Genomic DNA, 20,061 nt, shown 5'->3' with positions numbered 1-20,061 from the left:
ACATGCTCATTATATATTTTACGCGTTTAAGTCCCGTCATTGTGAATAATAACTTAGATTTTGTTATATTTCTATCGATAACCAACTATAAACCACAATAAATGTCATGTGTCCAGGCTGGAAAGCGTCCTATGCTATCGCAGCAGGTGCCTATAATTATACCTAACCAACTAATATTTATATTACCTACCTACTCGCCGATTTGATGATTATTACTATTTTATAGCCCTTCTTCGTAATAAGATGTTTAAGGTCGCTTTTACAAATTATGTTTTTGGTTTAAATAAATAATATATTTTAATGAAATTCTACTTATACTATTTAATAAAATAAACGCGACACGATGCGTGACTGTATGTCTGTCTATTAAGCTTTTACCCCTGAACGGTTATGATAAAATATGGTATGAATATAGTTTGAGTTGCGGGAAAGAATATATTTTTCACCTCAGCAGCTCGAACAAGGGTACTTTGCTTCTTAAAAACAGTGAGCAAAATGCGATTTTGCTCACTGAGTCATTTTGTCTCACTAAGTGAGCAAAATCGCATTTTGCTCACTGAGTGTGTCTCACTCAGTGAGCAGAATGCGATTTTGCTCACTAAGTGAGACAAAATGACATTCAAGTGACCTTTATAGTCAAATGTCATTTCAACATGCGGGGTCTAATACAAGTTCGATATACTTGGGTTCTATTATCTCTGTCCCTCTAGGTATCTCACTGCTTAGGGTGAAAAATTTTGTGTACTACACGAGATCAAAGCTATTTACATCTCGTGCGCTTTTGAATCCCTTACTACGCTCAAGATTCTAAATTAGATTCACTCGCTACGCTCGTGAATCTATTATAGAATCTTTCGCTTGCAACGGGACTCAAAATAAGCACTCGAAGAAATATCAAACTTTGATCTCTTGTTGTACAAATAACTATTTTTATCTCTAGAGTCTAGAGTACTTATTGAACTTTTCTTTTAACTCAGCTTTCAGCATACTTTATAAGTAATTTATGCTATAGGTTTCCTATTATTATTATTTTGCTTAACACGTGCACTTTATTATCTATTAAAAATGTATTAAGTGTAATAGTCCTCTTAAATACAATACGTAGTTTATGGGAAATAATTGCTGAAAATAATACTTTTACAATGATCAGCCTATTATTAAACGAGTGAGAAAATGACGAAATTGTTTGTATTGGTTGTATGTAAGTATCTTTTTTTTATTTTTGTGTATATGAAATGCAAACTTTTTTACTTTTTTAAGAGCCATGTTAGGGATATTTCTGTAGATCCACTTTCCGTGCTTATCTGCTACTGATGCTGATTTCTCAATTTTCTTTAATCACTAATCGAAAAGCTTATTCAATTTTAATGCATTTACATTAAATTAATAATTATATTTTATACCAGGTGCAATATGTATCACTATATACCAGAGTAACGGTATCCAACTAATCGACATACCAAAAGAATATATCAACCGCTTGGACCTCAGATCGCGACTCTACCAGAGATACAAAGTCAAACCTTTCAGACCATTGAGGTACATGAAACAGATGCAGGCGAGAAGGCAGGGCGGAGACATGGCACAAGTAAACAAAGCATTGGATAATACATTGAAGGAAAAGATTGGGTTTATTATCGAGCAGACGCTTAACGATGCACGCAAGGAACTAGCTAGTATAAACGATTTAAAAGCGCAATATAACAAAACAGCGGAGTACAGAATAGGTAATTATAAGTAAATCTGTACTTGGTTTCTTCGGCCATCTGAGCAGGCGGCGTAGCACGGTTGCGTTTTTATCCCTTGTCACCATGCCTGTCACGTTCTAACAAGTATGTAAGTGCGAAAGGGACGCGCATAGTGATAGACGATAAAAATGGAACCGTGCTGCGCCCACAGGACAGGGCCCCTAAAAAAACTCATAATACTGGCCGCATGGTAAGGAAGCGTAGGGGTAGACGTATGGCCACGCGTTGGCCGGACAGAATAACATCAGAGACAAACGCCACATTGCAGGCTAGCATGCACTGGGCCCAAGAGCGACTTGGAGAGCACTGGTGAAAAGTGTCCACATTCGTCACGTCCCTCAGTCATGAGGATACAACAAGGAAGAGAAGAAGTAAACTTAGTAGATTTTATATGCTGGCCTTCTAGTATGCCCGTAACATTTAAGTAAACTTAAGTTTACCTGGGTATACCTAGTATTAAAGCCTTTTTGGTACAGCCCGAAAATTCAATCAACTTTAATTTCTATTTGAGGTTTACCCGTACACATCGAGGTCTACCCAACACTAGTAGGGTAATGAAAGAAGTGATGATGTAACATCTAACATTACCCAGCCAGTGTTGGCAGGCGTGGCTCTCTCCGCGATTTTGTCGTTTTGTGGTGGTTTAAGATATTTATTTCTCATAAGATTTTACAAATCACTTACTGAGAAAAACATAATTATTTTTACTTATATCTAGGTAAGAGGGTAGCATGCAGAACTGTTAACGACTAGGTAGGTACTCGTACTTACAATAATGCCCGTGGTAACATGCGCAGAGCAACAAACAAGTAGTAGGCCAGTTAAACCAAAACTTTAAACATTAGTTAATTAACGGTTGTGCATGCTTGATTCAATTTCTACATTAAAATATATGTAAGTAACATAAATCTTTCTAACAATTAAATTAATTATTCCTATTTTTATAATAAAGTGAAATATTTATAATTTTATATATTTGCATTAGCCGAGCCTTACAATATGTGATATTAATCATAGTATCATCGAAGTTCGGATAGTTAGGGCATTATTTATTTTGTGATAATATAATGTATTAATGTTTTTTTTAAATTTGTTATTGATTTGGCATCTTTTATGTCATTAGGTATTTTATTATACAGTTGAGCTCCTTCATATATTATGTTCTTTTTTCCATACAGTGTTCTAGGTGGACGTAGTATTATATTATTAGCTTGCCTAGTGAGTCTTTTTTGCACCTCTGATCTTTTTGTAAATGTTATGTGACTGTGTATATTTTTATTTATTATTTTTCTTATTAAAATGCAGGTATTATAAATATATGTTTGTGAAATGTTTAATATTTTAGTTTCTTTGTATACATAACTATTAGGTCCTTACCTATGAAATTGGCGTTTTTGTTCATAGATATAAGTCTGATCCTAGTTTTTTTTTTTTTACAAAAGTACATACACAATTACAATAAAACTACAGTGCACTCAATAAACAACGATTTTACATACAATTAATTGTTATTTTTTATTGTTAAGTGTTCAGAATTAAGCCTTGAAAATAGGTCTTTTCATGTGCTGTCGGTTCGAGTATTAAAATTACTTATATTTTTCTAATGGTACCAATTTTCAAGAAATGGAGATATTGAAAACATACCTTAAAGGTGTCAAAAATTACTGGAAAAATTTTGTTTGGTTTGAATTAGCCATCAAAAAAATATCCGCAAAATTAATTGTATGGAAATTCGTGTTTCGTTGAAATTCTCCGGACAAAACGCCAATTTCATAGGTAATGACCTAATACTTGGTGTGAGATGCTTATAATTGAATAATAATTTCACAATTTTATTTTGCGCCGTTTGCAGGGCTTTCAAGTTAGATTTTGCAGCAGATCCCCATATTTCTATTAAGTAGTCTAAGTGAGGTTTGACAAGACAGTTGTAGATAGTATAGCGAACCCTATTTGGCAAACAACATACAATTTGTCGAAGTGCACCAGTTAGTGACATGATTTTAGAGCGTAGTGAATCGACATGTGATTTCCATGTTAGCTTATCGTCAAGGGTTAGGCCAAGGTACTTTTCTTCTTGAACTTTCTGCAGTGTTACATGATTTATAATTAACGGTTCATGAGTTGATACGATTTTATTTTTAGCAGCAAATATGACGTATTTAGTTTTTGATTCGTTTATAGTTAGTAGGTTACTAAGAAGCCAATTGTGTAGTAAATTTAAGTCTTTTTGCGCTTGCTCAATTAGAGTGTCTATGTTGGGACCAAAGTAAAATAAACAGGTATCATCAGCGTATAATGTTAAATGGGCCTTCAACCCTATGTTATGCATGTCGTTCACGTAAATCAGGAAAAGTAAAGGCCCCAAAATGGATCCCTGCGGAATGCCGTATTTAATTTCTTGAGCTTCGCTCTTCAGTTGACCTATTTTGGTAATTTGTTTCCGATTGGTCAGGTAAGATTGTAGGATTTTAAATGCATTTCCCGTAATACCAATTGAGCTCAGCTTTGACAGTAGGCGAGAATGACTCACCGTGTCAAAAGCCTTTTTTAGGTCAACGAAAATGCCGAGAGCTATGTTTTTACTGTCAATGTTAACTTTTATTTCTGTCAGTAGGTCTGTAGTTGCCGATAATGTATTTGACTTTGAACGAAAACCGTATTGTTTGTTGGAGAGGAAATGATTAGAGTCTAGATGTTCTGTAAGTCGCTGATGAATGATCTTTTCGAAAAATTTTGACATGATTGGTAGGACAGATATTGGCCTGTAATTTCCAGGGTCCAATTTATCGCCAGATTTAAATATGGGTCGGACTTTAGCCACCTCGAGAGTATCAGGAAAGATACCTGTATCGAAACATTGATTAATATATTTCGTGAGGCTATCACAAATTAGAGTTTTGATGCATTTTAGTGTTTTTGTGGTAATACCATCTATTCCTGAACTTGTGTTTGGATTCAATTGGTCAATAATTTTTGAAATGTCATTTATTGATGCAGGTTTAAGATTAGTGAGCTATTTAGTAAGTACTGTAAGACCGCATATTTTTTTATTTTGGTATTCGCCAGGTATTTTATTTGCTAATATGGTGCCTATATTCACAAAGTAATTGTTAAAACATTCGCAGATTTGTGAAGTATCGGATACTATTTCCGATCCCGCTTTCAGTTTCAGATTTGAGTTTTCAGATTTTGTTTTGTTATTTGATAGGTTATTGATCAGGTCCCACATTCTCAAAGGCTTTTCCTTACATAATTTAAATGCTTTATGGTAGTATTTACATTTAGTTGATTGTATCAAGTTTGAGACCTTATTCCTTTCGACACGCAGTTCTTCTTTTAGTTTTTCGTCATTTGGCTCATGATGGCTCTTCTTCCAAAGGGTATTACGATGATTAATTGCTTCTTTTACATTCTTATTTACCCATTCATTCCTTGGTGGATTGAGTATTTTTACTTTTCTTGATTTGTTTTTGTTGATCTCTGTAAAAAGAAACTTCTCAAAGTCCTCGTAGTTATCATGTGTTCCAATTTTTTTACTATTCTCTAGAGATTTATACAAATTACTATAATTTACAGACTCATATTCAAGTCTTTGAGTTAGAACAGGTGGACATCCTTTCATTTCAAGATAGATTTGCTTATGGTCAAACATATTAGACTCAATTATGGCCATGTGATAGTTATGACCTTTAACATTTGACCATACATGATCCAGAATAGATTTCGTTTCCAATGTTTCTCGAGTGCAATGGGTTTGGTTTAGTTTGTTAAGAATACTGTATCCGTGTTCTTTAAATAGTAGTTTATATTCTTTGATGTTTTTGGATGCCTCTAGTATATTATAATTGAAATCTCCTAGTACCAACGTTCTCTTTGTCCTTTGTAGCTGTTTTGACAGTATCTCTAAAAAAGTATCAGTGTTCGTTCGTCCAGGTTTGTAGATGACACCGATGTCCAGGCCAAATTTTTCAATATGTACCCACAAAAAGTGATTATCTTCTTCACACGTCTCTTCAATTATATGTTGTTTTATATCATTATGCACGAACAATGAAACACCCCCTCCTCTTGCATGCTGACGAAAATTGTAATGATGTGTGTAGTTTGGTAAATTAAGTGCTTCTGCTTCAGTTACTGATTTTATCCACGTTTCAGTTAATGCTATAATATGTACTTTCCCTATGGCTTGTATAATGCATTTTATTTCATCTAGTCTTCCCGGGTGCACCAGGCTACGCACATTCATGTATAAAATTGAGAGGGATTTCTTGTTTTTGTTTAAGTCTTCATAATTGTGAACAATTTGATAAGTTACTTCCTGGGTTCCAATGTTGAGGCTATTTGCGCTATTGCAAGTTAGTTTTTTGCCTGATATTCGACAATTTTAGGTACACCTCTCACATATTTTATGACTAGGTTTGTTTCTCCGTTGTTGACACGGGCCTGCAGCTCTTCCTTGAGAATCTTCATATGCTTTTGTTGGTATGGTGTCTTATCCGAGAAAATTTTTATTACGCTATTTTCGATTTTTCCTCGATTCTTAAGGATTTTTTTAACAGTAGCAGCAGCATCAAAGGTGGCTTTGATTGGTCTCACCTTCCCTGGCATATATTTACCCAAGCGTGAGTTGATATTGGGTTTGGGCAGTCAGTATCAGTCATTTTGATCAACTTTATGACTTCTTCAGTATCCGACGTAGATCGTTCGCTTTGATCTTTTGACTGTGGTTCAGGTAATCCAATTATTATTAAATTCTTTTCACGTATACAACGCTCATTGATTTCTTTCATCAGATCTTCGCACGCGAGTGCCATCTGTGGTGCTGCTGATGATCCTTGCGTCGCTGATGCCCTCAAGTCTTGTACGTCTGTCTCCAATGAAACCACTCTCTGCGTTACTTCGTTAGCGCTGGTTCTGAGCTCAGCAACTTCTGTTTTAAGTTTGTCATCCTCCAAAACGAGCTGGTCCGTTTTGTGCTGAACGTTATTTATTTGGTCTTTTATTGTTGAGATGTCTGTTGCAATACTTTCCATTTTTGCGTTTTGCTTTACAGAAAAATCTTTTAGTAGGGAGCGCATTTCCTCGCGAAAATCTTTTAAATCTGTTCTTAAGTCATCATTATTATCATGGCGCTTCCTCTTGCGGGCAGCTTTGTAGTCTATAGCTGTCTCACTTTGATTTATTTTTGATAGGTCGGGCTGCGATTGCGACGAAGGAGGATTGTCTTGGTCACTCATATTGTATCACCTGTGCGTCGTCAATTAACCGTTGGTTTATGAGAACGCTCCACCGGGCTAAATTAGTTGCGCGCTGATAAGCCACTTGCGCCGGCTTACATACGAAATGAATCGACACACACTTGGCTAGCAATCTAAAACAACTTCTATGGTAATAGATTTACGTTCTAGTTTTGATCACAACAATAAATAATATTTTTAAAATAAATCGTCAACACGTCTGCACCACACGCTCTCCCACCGCACTTCAACGCTTTGCTACAGGTAGCTAAAATAACATCCGTTCCGCCCCAATTTTGGGGAAAGCCATAAGCCGCGCGTGGCGCTGTCGCCATCAATTTCAATTTCAATTTCAATTATTTATTCATAAAATTTACATTTTATACGTCATTAAATAATTACAGATAGTTAACTTATATAGATACTTAAAATAATTTAATAATTTTGCCGCAACTGGGGCGTCCAAATCCGGCCCTGCACATGGGCTTATTTACATTTGTAATTTATGTATCATTTTTAATTATTATTGGCAGTATATATTTATACATTTACAATTTTTTGTATTTACCACATAACATTTAAATTTAACATTTTAAATACTTATTACTTATTACAAAAAAAATTCGTCAATGGAGTACAAAGCGTCTTTAATTAGTTTTGTTTTCATTTGTCGAACAAATGAAGCGTAACTCGGGGCCTGCTTAATTGCCGGAGGGATCTTATTATAAACCTTCGGACCAATGGAGGTAAGGCATTTTTTAGTTTTAGCCAATCGTGTGTGTGGCAAGCTCAGGTCATGCCGCCGTCGCGTGATGGAGCCGTGCGCATCAGCGTTGGTATGGAAGTGGTCATTGTGACACCTAACATACTTAGCCAGTTCCAATATGTAAAGACTGGGTACAGTTAATATATTGTATTCTTGGAACAACTCCTTTGCAGGATGGTCCCAACTTACACCAGCGATGATGCGCACTGCTTTTTTTTGGAGTTTAAAAACTCTTTCACGTTCCGCAGCCCAGCCCCACAGGTCAATCCCGTAAGTTAGTATGGAGTTAAAGTAGCCGTAATAGGCTTTTTTAACGTTAGTCAAGTCCATACATGGGCTCAGTCTGCTAAGGGCGAAGCAAGCGGAAGACAACCGTAGACACAGCGCGTCTATATGAGGGGCCCATTTTAAGCCGGCATCGATGGTTAGTCCCAAATATTTAACCCGGTCGACTTGAGGTACAGGTTGGCCATTGCATGTGATGTTTAATTTGTTAAGTGATTGATCACTTAGGCACCGTAGATTAAAGTGTATAATGTTGGTTTTTTCAACATTTAGCACCATGCCATTAGCTGAAAACCAAGACGATATTTGGTCCATAACCATTTGCAGTTTTATTTTTAGTAGGAAGTAAGTCTCAGCCGCAACAATGACACATCCATCGTCAGCAAATAGAACAAATTCGGCCTGGTCGGTTGCAGAGGTGAAGTCGTTCATTAGCAAAATAAAAAGATTGTTCCCCATACACGAGCCCTGGGGGACTGCGCAGGGACCGAGTTCCAGGATGTCAGATTTTGCACCATTTACAGACGTTAGCTGTTTGCGTTCATTGAGAAATGATTTAATTACTCGGTAATAGTTACCCGTTATACCGTAGTGGTCGAGCTTGGCTAAGAGAAGTGGATGACTCACCAGTTCGAAAGCGCGCGACAGATCGCAGAAGATCGCAGCGACCTGCCTCCGCCCGTCCAAATGACCCATTACTCTGCCTATTACGTCACGCGCCGCGTCAATTGTTGATCGGCCCGGCTGATACGCATACTGCTGTTTATTCAATATTTCATTTCTATAGAAAAAAGACATTAGTTCGTCACTTAATAATCTCTCAAAGACTTTTGAGAATATCGGGATTAACGAAATAGGTCTATAATTCTTTAACGCGTGTTTCTCGCCCTTTCCTTTGTACACAGGCTGAACCTTAACCTTTTTTAAGTTAGTCCCGGGATAAACTCCGTTTGTTACGCAGTCATTAAATAATCTAGTAAAAATATCTATAATGTATGGCGGAAGTAGGTCAAACAAACGTGTCGACATGTCATTAATATCAGTTGAGCTCTTACGTTTTATTTTATGCACAACTTTGGTCACTTGTTGATAAGAAAACCCATTGAAGTGAAATACGCATCGATGTCTCTCGATATGCTGACTCAGATACTGGAGTGCTAATGGAATGTCAGTGTGTGCTCGTAAATTAATATTTGCGCTAACGTAAAACCGGTTCAGATCTGCAGCGACGGCGGCGCATCGTTGCGCATTGCTCTCAGCTGTTGATCTGCTTATCAGTATATCGATTGCGTCACCTTTGTTTACTTGTTTACCTAAAGTAAGCGGTTTCGAGTACTGTCAAGTCTTTGGGTAAATGACAATTGTCAGGGTTACTACACATTTGTTTTTTGGTACTTCGTAAACGTGAGCGTAACTCCCTTACTGATTCATTGACCCAAGACCTGGTTACACTTTTATGAGGATATCTCCTTAAAGGAAAATGTAAGTTATAATAATAGGTAATTATGTCTAGAATTGAACTCACGATAAGGTTTACATCTAGCGGCCATATCTGTGCTGATCGTAACAGACGCGTTTTGTTAGAGAGTGAGTCTTCTGTACCTAGTACTATTATTTATTCTGTGGTGTTGGGTAGACCTCGATGTGTTCGGGTAAACGCCGAATACAGATTACTGTTGTTAAAAGTTTCGGACTTTACCCAAAAGGCTCGGGTAATACTAGTTATACCAGGGTAAACTTGAGTTTAATTTACCATCTAACATTACCCGTAACATATAACAGAATGGGTCCCCGAAACCCAAAAGACTATAACCGACATATTCCTGATAATATTACCTACCATAGTCTATACAGTCGTTCGACGAGGGGAGACGTAAGGGGGGGGTGGCGCGCACCCGAGTTGCATACATCGCTGTCATCGCATTGTTAGTAGCTCGGTACACGTCAAAGGCCGTCGGACCACTGTTACTTTTTACAGTGTGATATTACGAGGAACAAAAGATAAACGGAGATTCGCCATCACAAGACAGGCTGCCACAAAGCAACATGACAACATCTAAGATGTCTCAAGGGTAATAATTTATCTTTTTCTTAAAGGTTTCCTCATGTACATGGTAAAGCGCTCCCGAGACGTGATGAACGAGCTCTTCACCGTCGCCGTGAACCACAAGGAGGACTGGAAGGCCTTGGACCAGCTGAAGATCTTCGAGCTGATCATCCACACCAACGTGGACACCAGCAACCTGCTGCGTCAGCTGCTGGAGATAGCTATCCAGGAGGCACCGAGTAGGGAGCATAAAGCAGAGGAACGGCTAAGGAAATTAAGAGTCGCATTGATATAAATAACACTAGAGTTTCACTTACTACTTAGGCTCTTATTTATTTTCGTACTAACTTTCAATCCCCACTTCACCCCTTTAAGTGTTTTATTTAGAGAAAAGTCTTATACCAAATTAGCCTCTTATACTCATCTGGATGCTTTACGTAAATCCGTTTAGTTATAACTATTCACGTAGTGTTTGAGCAACTAGCATCCAGATATCTAGTGATATCCAGATAAAAGTGTGGTAATGTCATCATTAATTCAAATGTATGAAAATGAGGTTTATAATGACACTGAATCACTGAAGTGAATCACAAAAAGTATTCATGTTATAAACCACTTATCAAGTGGTTTATAATAAGAATACTTTTTATCCAAATCCGTTTAGTTATTTTTGGGTGTTTGAGCAATAAACTTAATGTGTTACTCTATTTTCTTCTTGGAACCAAAATAAAATATTGATTTCTTACTTAGGTACGTTCCATAAACTGGTTAATAAAATTCTTCCGCACTATACACAGGTACATTATATCATTTGCTGAACACTATCATGAATATCATGATCATCTCTTGTGCATGATTGATAAACTGGTGTTATTAAAATAACTCATTAATGTGAGTTCTAGTACCGTCCCAATATTTAAAGCGAGGCGTAGCTAGCAAGAAATTTCATGCAATTTACGTTACATTGCCGACTGGTAAGGTAAACTGCATTCGAAAGTTTGATGAGATTCCTAGTCTAAACTTCGTTTAACAGCCTAGGGAATATTAGGCAAAGCTCTGCGTAGATGGCACAACTAGCACAAACAGTAAACAAACATCAATGACACATCAATCACATCATGCGTCACTACGTCAATCCATCGTCAATCACATAGCCTACCGTGAAACACGACAATCGAAAGTTCGGTTTCTGCCTCTCTATCACTCTTGCAAATTCGAGCGATCAAGAGGCACATAACTACATTTCGATTATCGCCTTTACCGGTAGGCCCTTGTTAACAAACCGCCTTGATGCATTAATGTCACATTTTATTGTCTGTGAAAACTTGTCAAAAAAACAGTTTAAGGCACAGTATGTATAAGTTAGTCTATGAATTTACTAGAGTCGGTAGTGCTGCACTCTGGCAGAACATTGCAGTAATATCCCCTATAGTTGACAGTCTGTCATTCGTAAAGCCTGACAACAGTTTATTTGACCCTCGCCATTTTGCGGATTTTCAATGGTATTAATTTCTTTTACTGGCAACAAGTACTCTTTGACAACGAACGTTGGATGTCATCGAATGTCACCGATGTAAACAAACGGAAAATATCTACGAATATATTCAAATATAAACGGTTTTATTACAAAAATGCCAAAAAAAATTACCAGAGATGCGAAAAAAATTGTAGTGAATGCAATCAAATACTTACAGCTTAAAAAAGACGAAGGATTACATAGCATTCCAATAAACAATGTTTTAAAGTTGGTTGTTGACATGACCGGTATTGACATTTTATAGTGCGGTTTTATTGAACTGGTTAGTTGTTAGGTTTAAACTTTAATATTTCATTTAAGGTTTGTTTGTTATGTAGATCGACGATAATAATCCTGTAATCGAATTGGAGACTGAACGTTTTATAATCGAGGTTGTTGGTCCTGAAACATCTGATGAAAATCAGACTTCGTCAGAGTAAGAAGACGAAGAATATAATAATATTGAATATTTAGAATCAGATTTTGACGAATAGGTAAATTGAAAGAACCGAATTCTCTGTAAGCAATGTTTTGACATTATACGAGTATCAACCACGTATCAACATGAAGCCAATGCCCACTACCCTGACTATACATGACGTACGCACATTATTGCCATACGTAAGCTGTTTGCTGCGACACTATCTCAGGGTTAAATAAACTGTTGTCAGGCTTTTTTTTTTAAATATCCAAACCAAATCCAAACTTACAAACTATGACATTCATTATTTACCTTTTTATTACCTATGACTTTTTCCCATCTTACGAACTGTCAACAATGTCTCAATGTACATAAATTATTGAATTATTTCCAAAGCAGCCTCCGCCAAATTACCGTTTTAACCCCGGATGTCTGCCCAAAAGCTAACGAAATGGTTACCTTCCGCCTTGAAAAAGTTTCGAACTAACAGACGACAAATAGATGTTACGGGTCACAATGTGCTTGGTATTGAAGACCTGATGCAACGGCAGAAGGTAAAATAAAATGCACATGCCATTATAACTGTAACTTTTCCAGTGTTTATTTCAAACCAAATTTCAAAGCATAGAATAGAATAAGAATAAGAATACATTTATTATCAAAAGAACACATAACAGAATATGTCAGGGGTCTCCGCACTAGGCTACGCCTGTATCGCGGGGAACCAGTTACAGTTTAAATAAGAGATCTAAGTTACACAATCATGAGTCCGATTCTGGTTAAAAAATTGTTACAGTTTTGATTTGTCAATCGTCAAGCTCGAATCAAAACCAGTTCAAACCATAACGAATTGATAAATAAGATTTGACCTCCTTAAGAGTAGTAAAATGACGGGGACCGAGTCTAAGAATAAGAATAATTTATTGAGAATAACCAAGTATAAAGTAGCATAGGTACTTACCTACACAAAAGGTGTCCGGTGAGCCCCAAACTAGACTGAGCCTGTATCTTGGGACTCACCAATAAGAGTACCTATAGTTGGGACATTGGATAAATTAAACCTAACTCTAAAATTATGTGTGAGAGTCGGTGATAAGGCGTGTGTTGTGCTTTTGAGGGTGTGCAGGTATACGTCCATAGCTTCCCAGTATATCAGGGTGATATTCACAAAAAAGCACATCACGTGACTACGTTGAAAATTTAAACGGCCATATGTACTGTAAAACGTTGTACGATACATGTGCGAATATGTAATTAACATCACGTGTCAACTTATTTCAAAATTGTTATAATAATTTCATAGTAACAATGAACAAAGATAATTTTAATGTATGTTTCAGCCCGGCAAAATCCACATAGAGCCAATGGCAATAGAGCACCATGACCAAGCTGTGCAAATACTAAAAGTGCACTACCTGAGTGAGCATGTGCTCATTCGTGCTCATGGCACGGACGTTATGACAGACAACGCTCTGGATGAATATATCTACAGTCTTCTTAAGCAGGGTTCGTGTGGTGTATTAATCCTTACGTGTCTTAACTCACATTTATATAGACGCGTCTAACGCGAATTTTATTCAATTACCTTGATTTACCGACGTTTCGACACAGGTTTCACTGGTCGTGGTCGCGGCTGACTGATGTCCCAGCAAAATGTCAAAACAGAGATTTGTGCAACTACCCGACAAAAAGTGTATTTAAAAGTTTGGGGTAGACATCACATTTTCAAACCACCCACTACACATAATGTTAATTATTGTCAATAGTCCGACACGCAACACTCACAATATCCACGCACACGTCCGAAGATAGATCCTTTGGCTTTAACTTCTGTATCACTGGTTCCCAAGTTGGCGATAAGTTGAATCCATCCTCCCTATTAAAATTCCTGGGGTCTTACGTGTCTTGTCATGTAAACAAACGTGAAGTCAAAGTGTGATTCCAACAATACGATTCATAGACAATCGTAATGTCAGATGTTTTTGAGGTGATCCGTTCGTTACTGCGATTATTGATGAAGATCTTATCAGAAATTATATTTTTCAGTGCTTACGAGTATTTGGTTGATTTAAATACTTTGTGAGTTACTGTGTACAACAACATTTTAAGTGATAATTATTGTGTAATTCCAGAGGATAGTGTGATAATGTATTCGAGAAGTGTTTATTTACATGATACGACAAGTAAGGATGAATGTACACTTCATTGTAAAGAGCCGTCTCTACTGTTAGGACCTACCCTGAAATCGAGAAAAAAAGTTGAACGACTTGAAATCATCGACATCAAATCAGCCTCAATTTATTATCTCATTAGCGCCTACACTTTTGGGAACCCACCAATTTTTTAATGCTGTTAGGTAGAGATACAGTACACAATCGAATCAAACGCCGCGCCGTACCTAATTCAGGAGAACCCATCAATTGGATACAATGGGCGCTAATGGGTTAAGTAGGTAAAGAAACAGTTTTTTGCGTTTTTGGTATGGTCCGACAATAGGTAAACGTAGTTCTACTACAAGCCTATATATTATTTAAGTCGCCAAAATAAGAGCATTAATAATAAATATTTCATGTCTTTAAATCGATCAACAGGCAACACATTATGTGCGAAGTCCTACGACGGGAACCCGGTGGGCATTTGTGTGAACATCGCCAGCGGCCCTGCGGACTCTAAGTTTCTGAGAGACTATGCTAATCACAGACAGGTCCGTGTTAGATTCATTCATTCATTCATCCATTCAATTCAATCAATTCAATTTCATTCTTCTTCTTCCTCGCGTTATCCCGACATTTTGCCACGGCTCATGGGAGCCTGGGGTCCGCTTGACAACTAATCCCATGATTTAAAGATAAAGATAAAGATAAAAAATAGTTTATTCAAGTAGGCATATTACAATGCGCTTATGAACGTCAAATAAACCTTTACCGGCTCCAACCGTACACCTCTGCCCCGAGAAGATTTAAATCCCCCCTCAATTGGCGATTTGACGTAGGCACTAGTTTTTATGAAAGCGACTGCCATCTGACCTTCCAACTTCCAACCCAGAGGGGAAATTAGGACTTATTGGGATTAGTCCGGTTTCCTCACGATGTTCTCCTTCACCGAAAAGCGACTGGTAAATATCAAATGATATTTCGTACATAAGTTCCGAAAAACTCAATGTACGAGCCGGGGTTTGAACCTGCGACCTCCGGATTGCAAGTCGCACGCCCTTACCGCTCGGCCACCAGCGCTTATCAATCATTCTTCTTCAATTATTACCAATAATAATTGATCATCTGCCGACGGAATGTTTCGAAAATTGAGAAATATCCCGCATGGAAAAATCTCGGATACATCTCACATTTTTACACGGGAAACAAAACTTTTCCATTTAAAAATTGATTTTATTTGTGATTTTCAGAATTTCAAAATACTATGTATTCCGCCTTCAATTTCCTGCAACTTGCACGTCTTATCTTATGAAACGAAGACCGTATTTAGCTTTAAATTTAAGCCTGAAAGTTGAAATCATATTATTTGTTCACTAATAGAACCCAAAATGTACAAAACAATGCAAAACAATTTAACGCAAGCGTTTAGGTATGCGCTTATAGTTAGACCAAGAAGAAAAGTCTGTAGCGATTTTGATACACACGCAGTGCAAGTGTTATTTTAAACGTCAAACTATGAAATAGTGACGTATAAATAACACTTGCACTGCGTGTGCTATCAAAATCGCTGCAGACTTTTCTTGATCTGACTCTATAATATAATTTAGTAACAGCTAACAACTCATTTTTCACAGGATCCGTATACGAAAGATTTTTTGAACTTCATTGCCAAATTACAGGAGACTCCTAATCTCTGGGACGTGTTTAAGGTCCCTAAAATATTTGAGGTGGGTAATCTAACCCTAACAAGGGTCACACTAACATTAATGTTTTTACAGTACATCTGGTGCTACATTACGACACCGGTGCTATAATAAGCACATTACGTAACTGCCTCGAAAATTTAAAGGGCCATATGTACTGTAAAACGTACGTTACGAGTGCGCACAGGTAATTCGCAACTCGTTTCGTATTTCCTATTTTTCGCACTTTTATCGTAAATAACTATTTTTTTAAGTAAATGGATTTTTATTTAGCAGATATATACCTACTAAAAATAGTATAACATATTAGTAAGTTCGCATAATTTTATGTACAGTCACCTGCAATAATATGTTACTCTTCAAAGGCCGCAAAAATATGTGATAAGCTCTTATGGCTCTCAAATAAGATCGTGTCAGATATTTTTGCGGCCTTCGTTGTGTAACATATTACTGCAGGTGACTGTACAATCGCCTATTTCGTAGTATAATTATCATTGTTGTACATACTCTTACAATTATTTTCGTTAATTAAGATCGTATCATTTCATTACGAATCCCCAGGACATTAAAGACCTAAATTGTGTCATGAAAATCAATCTAGTTGATTTAAAACGTATCTTCCAGATCAAAATGCTAACCGTTATCCCTGAATATCGACGGCGCGGTCTAGCCACGATGCTCGCGGAGAGCGCTAACGAGATGGCCGAGACGCAGGGCTACGACGTCGTAAGGATGGACTGCATAAACCCCCATGAGTAAATCTCTTCAGTTTCTGTTAAATTAGAACATTTAAAAGCTAAAAGTTATCCCAGAATATCGACGGCGCAGCCTATATAGCCAGAGTTCCAAATAGATGGCCGAGACGCAGGTCTACGCCTCTCATGAGTAAGGTAGAAGTACTAGTGCTCGACGCTGCACTAGTATTCGACATGGGCACTTTATGTCAAAGTGTCAAGGATTAAATTTGAATACAGAAAAATCTTCGCCGTTCAAATTTAACCTATATTACTTTGACATAAAGTGCCCATGTCGAATATTAGTGCAGCGTCGAGCACTAGTACTTCAACCTTAATCCTCATATAGTTAGTCAAACCAATTTGTCAGTCAGTAAGAACAAAAAAACTATACTCATCCTTTTCTTTCGGGTGCTAGTACTAGTGTAAAACAAACATAGTATTAGATTATCTCTGTCTATGATTGAAATCAGACAAACTATACCTATTTATAAATTAGCCTTATAGTTGACATAGTCTATGTTTTTTCTACAAATACAAAAGTCAAAGTGGAAGGGACACAATAATGTTAAGAGCATTTTTCGAAGAGAGAATACGAGTAAGTGACTAATTATCATTAGCTCCATTACCTTGGCCTCCATTAGCTTGAACGATAGCATTGTGCGGAGCATCACCTCTGTCGCAAAATGCGTCTACCAAAGAATACGTGGGCCGTACTGAAAGTTTCTGGATTCTGATATATGAGACGACTTATTTTTTCTAAGTGGCCAGTTCCAGGAATTTTCAGTATGCCCTAAGTAGAGGAATTATATGCAGAAGATCCACAGTAAATTCAAAAATTCGGTTGTCAATGTTTCGCATAATACACATGCGAATAACTTACTCAATGTGCTACGTCTCAGTCTACCACCGCAAAAACTGAAAACCAGACCAAAGAAGGAATTGAAATATTCAGCTTCCGATTATAAGAACAATTTTAGACAACACCCTTTGACTTTATCTTGTTACTTTATCCCCTCGGGCGGCAAAGCAATATTTTAAAATTTCGCAGCGTGCGGCGCACAGCCGCGAGGCGGCAAGTTTTCATTATTTGGACACTAAAGATTAATAATTACCGTTTTTAGGGTTCCGTACCCAAAGGGTAAAACGGGACCCTATTACTAAGACTCTGCTGTCCGTCCGTCCGTCCGTCCGTCCGTCTGTCACCAGGCTGTATCTCACGAACCGTGATAGGTAGACAGTTGAAATTTTCACAGATGATGTATTTCTGTTGCCGCTATAACAACAAATACTAAAAAGTACGGAACCCTCGGTGGGCGAATCCGACTTGCACTTGTCCGGTTTTTTCAGTTTCAAGATAGCGGAGCGCCTCCTATTCCACTGCATGGCGAGGTTCCCGCTAAAGGCGCTGTGTGCACGCAACCTTATCGGAAACGGGTGCGTTTCATATTTAACAACTACTATTTATTTAAATATCTGGGAGACCGAGCTTTGCTCGCTTAACTCAAAAATGCGCGTTTTCCCAGAGATAACCTAGCTAGATCGTCTTATCGCCCCCGAATTATAAGCAAATTTCATCAAAATCGTTAGAGCCGTTTCCGAGATCCCCGAAATATAATTATATATAAATATACATATAAATAAATAAACAAGAATTGCTAATTTAAAGGTATTAGATTAGTAGATATAACGGAATAATGGATAGGTATAATTAATAAGACATCAGGGAATTACAGTTTTGTCTTTAGAACAGACCTGCAATCATAATTTTGGAATATCTGGGAGAATCATAAAAACTCAAAAATGAGCGTTTTCCCAGAGATAGATTTATCGCCCCGGAAAACCCCCATATAGCAAATTTCATCGAAATCGTTAGAGCCGTTTCCGAGATCGCCGTAAACGCGCATTTTTGAGTTTTTATATGTTTTCCGAGCAAAGCTCGGTCTCCCCGATATTATCGTGTTAAAATAGAACATTTGTTGTTATAGAGATCATTACACACCCGTCGGCTACGTGCGCGTGTACGTCGGCGCGCGAACCCGCGACCATCCGGACGCCGAGCTCAGGCAGAAACGCAGGGAGCTGGAGAGCCTCATCGAGTAACGGCTCATTTAGATGATGATACATAACTCGCTTAACCCTTTGACATTATTTACTGGCTTCGAGCAACACCGGCTTCCGACACGTCGGAAGGGAGGGGCCCAAGCGGTATCTTACCGTACAAATCTTTCTGCCATTTATTGCGGGGGGAAAGGTGCACACAATCTCACTTCTCACACACTTACATACAAAATCCAATCTGTAATGACGACACAAATACATAGAAAATGACACACGTCAAAGAAAAATCTTGCAAACCTCGAACTCTTTTTGTGTACGGACGAGTCACAAGTGTCACAACACGCACACTAACACATTTTCGTCGAAGAATTTTAATGTATTCTGAAAGATGAGAAGTTGGATTTGTCGCTCGACCGATCCGAAATTTGTACTGGGCGAGCAAAATCGATAAATCCAACAATTACATGACACTAAAATATAATAATTGTGTTTAAATGTAATTAAACGTATGATACCTTTGTAAAAAAAAATATTACATGTGAAATGTAACACCTTCTTTTTGTAATTTGATGTCCCCGACTTCTTTTTACAACAAAAAACCGAGCAATTTGGCATTTTTTCTGCTGCTGCTGTGTTCACGCGCGCGTCTGGATTCGGTCTAGTGTAAAATCCGAGCGCAACTAGTTTTATTACCCGCGCTAGATCAGTTGATCTTGTACCTAGGCAGAGGGGAAATAGTGCGAATGCCGCCTCCCTTCCGTGTTGCTCGAAGTTTTCTAGTCATTCGATTTCAAACTGTAATTCTTATACTAGAGATGCGTTTTTGTTTTAAGTATAATGACAAGTATATGTTGCCGCTACGGACTAAAGGCCTGTGCACACCGGCTTGCTTGTGCGTGACGTGCACGTGCGCGTGCGATAAAATGTTGGAGCCTCACACTCACACGTCACGCAAGGGGTGTGCCGTCTCTCATAAGGATCTGTAATATCTGTATACTACAACGCCGCACGCGCACGTGCACGTCGCGCACACGCAGCCAGTATGCACAGGCCTTAAAGGGTTAGTGAGTTTGGGTAGGTACACTGTTGTATTTGACTGATCGGTTGTCTGACCAGTTGTCACATCGTCAATCGCCTTAACACATTCACTGCTAGCGACCCGCTAGGCGGATTCTCTGTTCGTAGGCGCTTCGTAGGTAGGTAGGTCGTAGGTAGCTCGCACTGGCAGTGAATGTGTAAGGTCGATACATCGACGTTCGGCGTTGAAGATTCTAACAAAATAACCTGTGCTATTGCTATTACATTCACTGTCGATAATGTCACAAAATAAGTAAAACAATTTTGATGTCAACCATATTAAACAATATTTGAAGTTTTATTGTGTCATTTA

At 37.8% G+C, this 20,061-nt stretch overlaps 2 protein-coding genes across 2 annotated transcripts; both read left to right on the top strand.

Annotated features, from left to right (window-relative positions):
* The first annotated feature begins 1,084 nt into the window (after positions 1–1,084).
* On the top strand, positions 1,085–10,399 carry LOC134795581 (uncharacterized). Its single transcript, XM_063767470.1, has 3 exons — positions 1,085–1,201; positions 1,407–1,727; positions 10,134–10,399. Exons 1-3 carry the CDS (start codon positions 1,174–1,176, stop codon positions 10,376–10,378), a joined length of 594 nt encoding a protein of 197 aa, XP_063623540.1. The 5' UTR covers positions 1,085–1,173; the 3' UTR covers positions 10,379–10,399.
* A 1,985-nt stretch (positions 10,400–12,384) lies between these two features.
* Positions 12,385–19,546, top strand: LOC134795590 (uncharacterized). The gene is made up of 7 exons (XM_063767485.1): positions 12,385–12,574; positions 13,361–13,526; positions 14,612–14,724; positions 15,808–15,900; positions 16,501–16,631; positions 17,961–18,047; positions 18,599–19,546. The coding sequence occupies exons 1-7, from the start codon at positions 12,449–12,451 to the stop codon at positions 18,711–18,713; spliced, it is 831 nt and encodes a 276-aa protein (XP_063623555.1). The 5' UTR covers positions 12,385–12,448; the 3' UTR covers positions 18,714–19,546.
* Positions 19,547–20,061: the final 515 nt, after the last annotated feature.

The sequence above is a fragment of the Cydia splendana genome, chromosome 12, assembly GCF_910591565.1.
Source record: "Cydia splendana chromosome 12, ilCydSple1.2, whole genome shotgun sequence".
NCBI lineage: Eukaryota > Metazoa > Arthropoda > Insecta > Lepidoptera > Tortricidae > Cydia > Cydia splendana.
Note: the sequence above shows the minus strand (reverse complement) of the source record. Positions and strands in the feature narration are given on the sequence as shown.

What these genes read in the sequence shown, in the direction of transcription:
- LOC134795581 (XM_063767470.1), top strand. Translation starts at nt 1,174, where the DNA reads ATGACGAAATTGTTTGTATTGGTTGTAT. An exon ending in ATTGTTTGTATTGGTTGTAT is followed by an intron (nt 1,202 to 1,406) that starts GTAAGTATCTTT and finishes ATTTTATACCAG; the next exon opens with GTGCAATATGTATCACTATA. An exon ending in AACAGCGGAGTACAGAATAG is followed by an intron (nt 1,728 to 10,133) that starts GTAATTATAAGT and finishes TTTTTCTTAAAG; the next exon opens with GTTTCCTCATGTACATGGTA.
- LOC134795590 (XM_063767485.1), top strand. Translation starts at nt 12,449, where the DNA reads ATGTCTGCCCAAAAGCTAACGAAATGGTTACCTTCCGCCTTGAAAAAG. An exon ending in ACCTGATGCAACGGCAGAAG is followed by an intron (nt 12,575 to 13,360) that starts GTAAAATAAAAT and finishes TGTATGTTTCAG; the next exon opens with CCCGGCAAAATCCACATAGA. An exon ending in CGCAACCTTATCGGAAACGG is followed by an intron (nt 18,048 to 18,598) that starts GTGCGTTTCATA and finishes TTGTTGTTATAG; the next exon opens with AGATCATTACACACCCGTCG.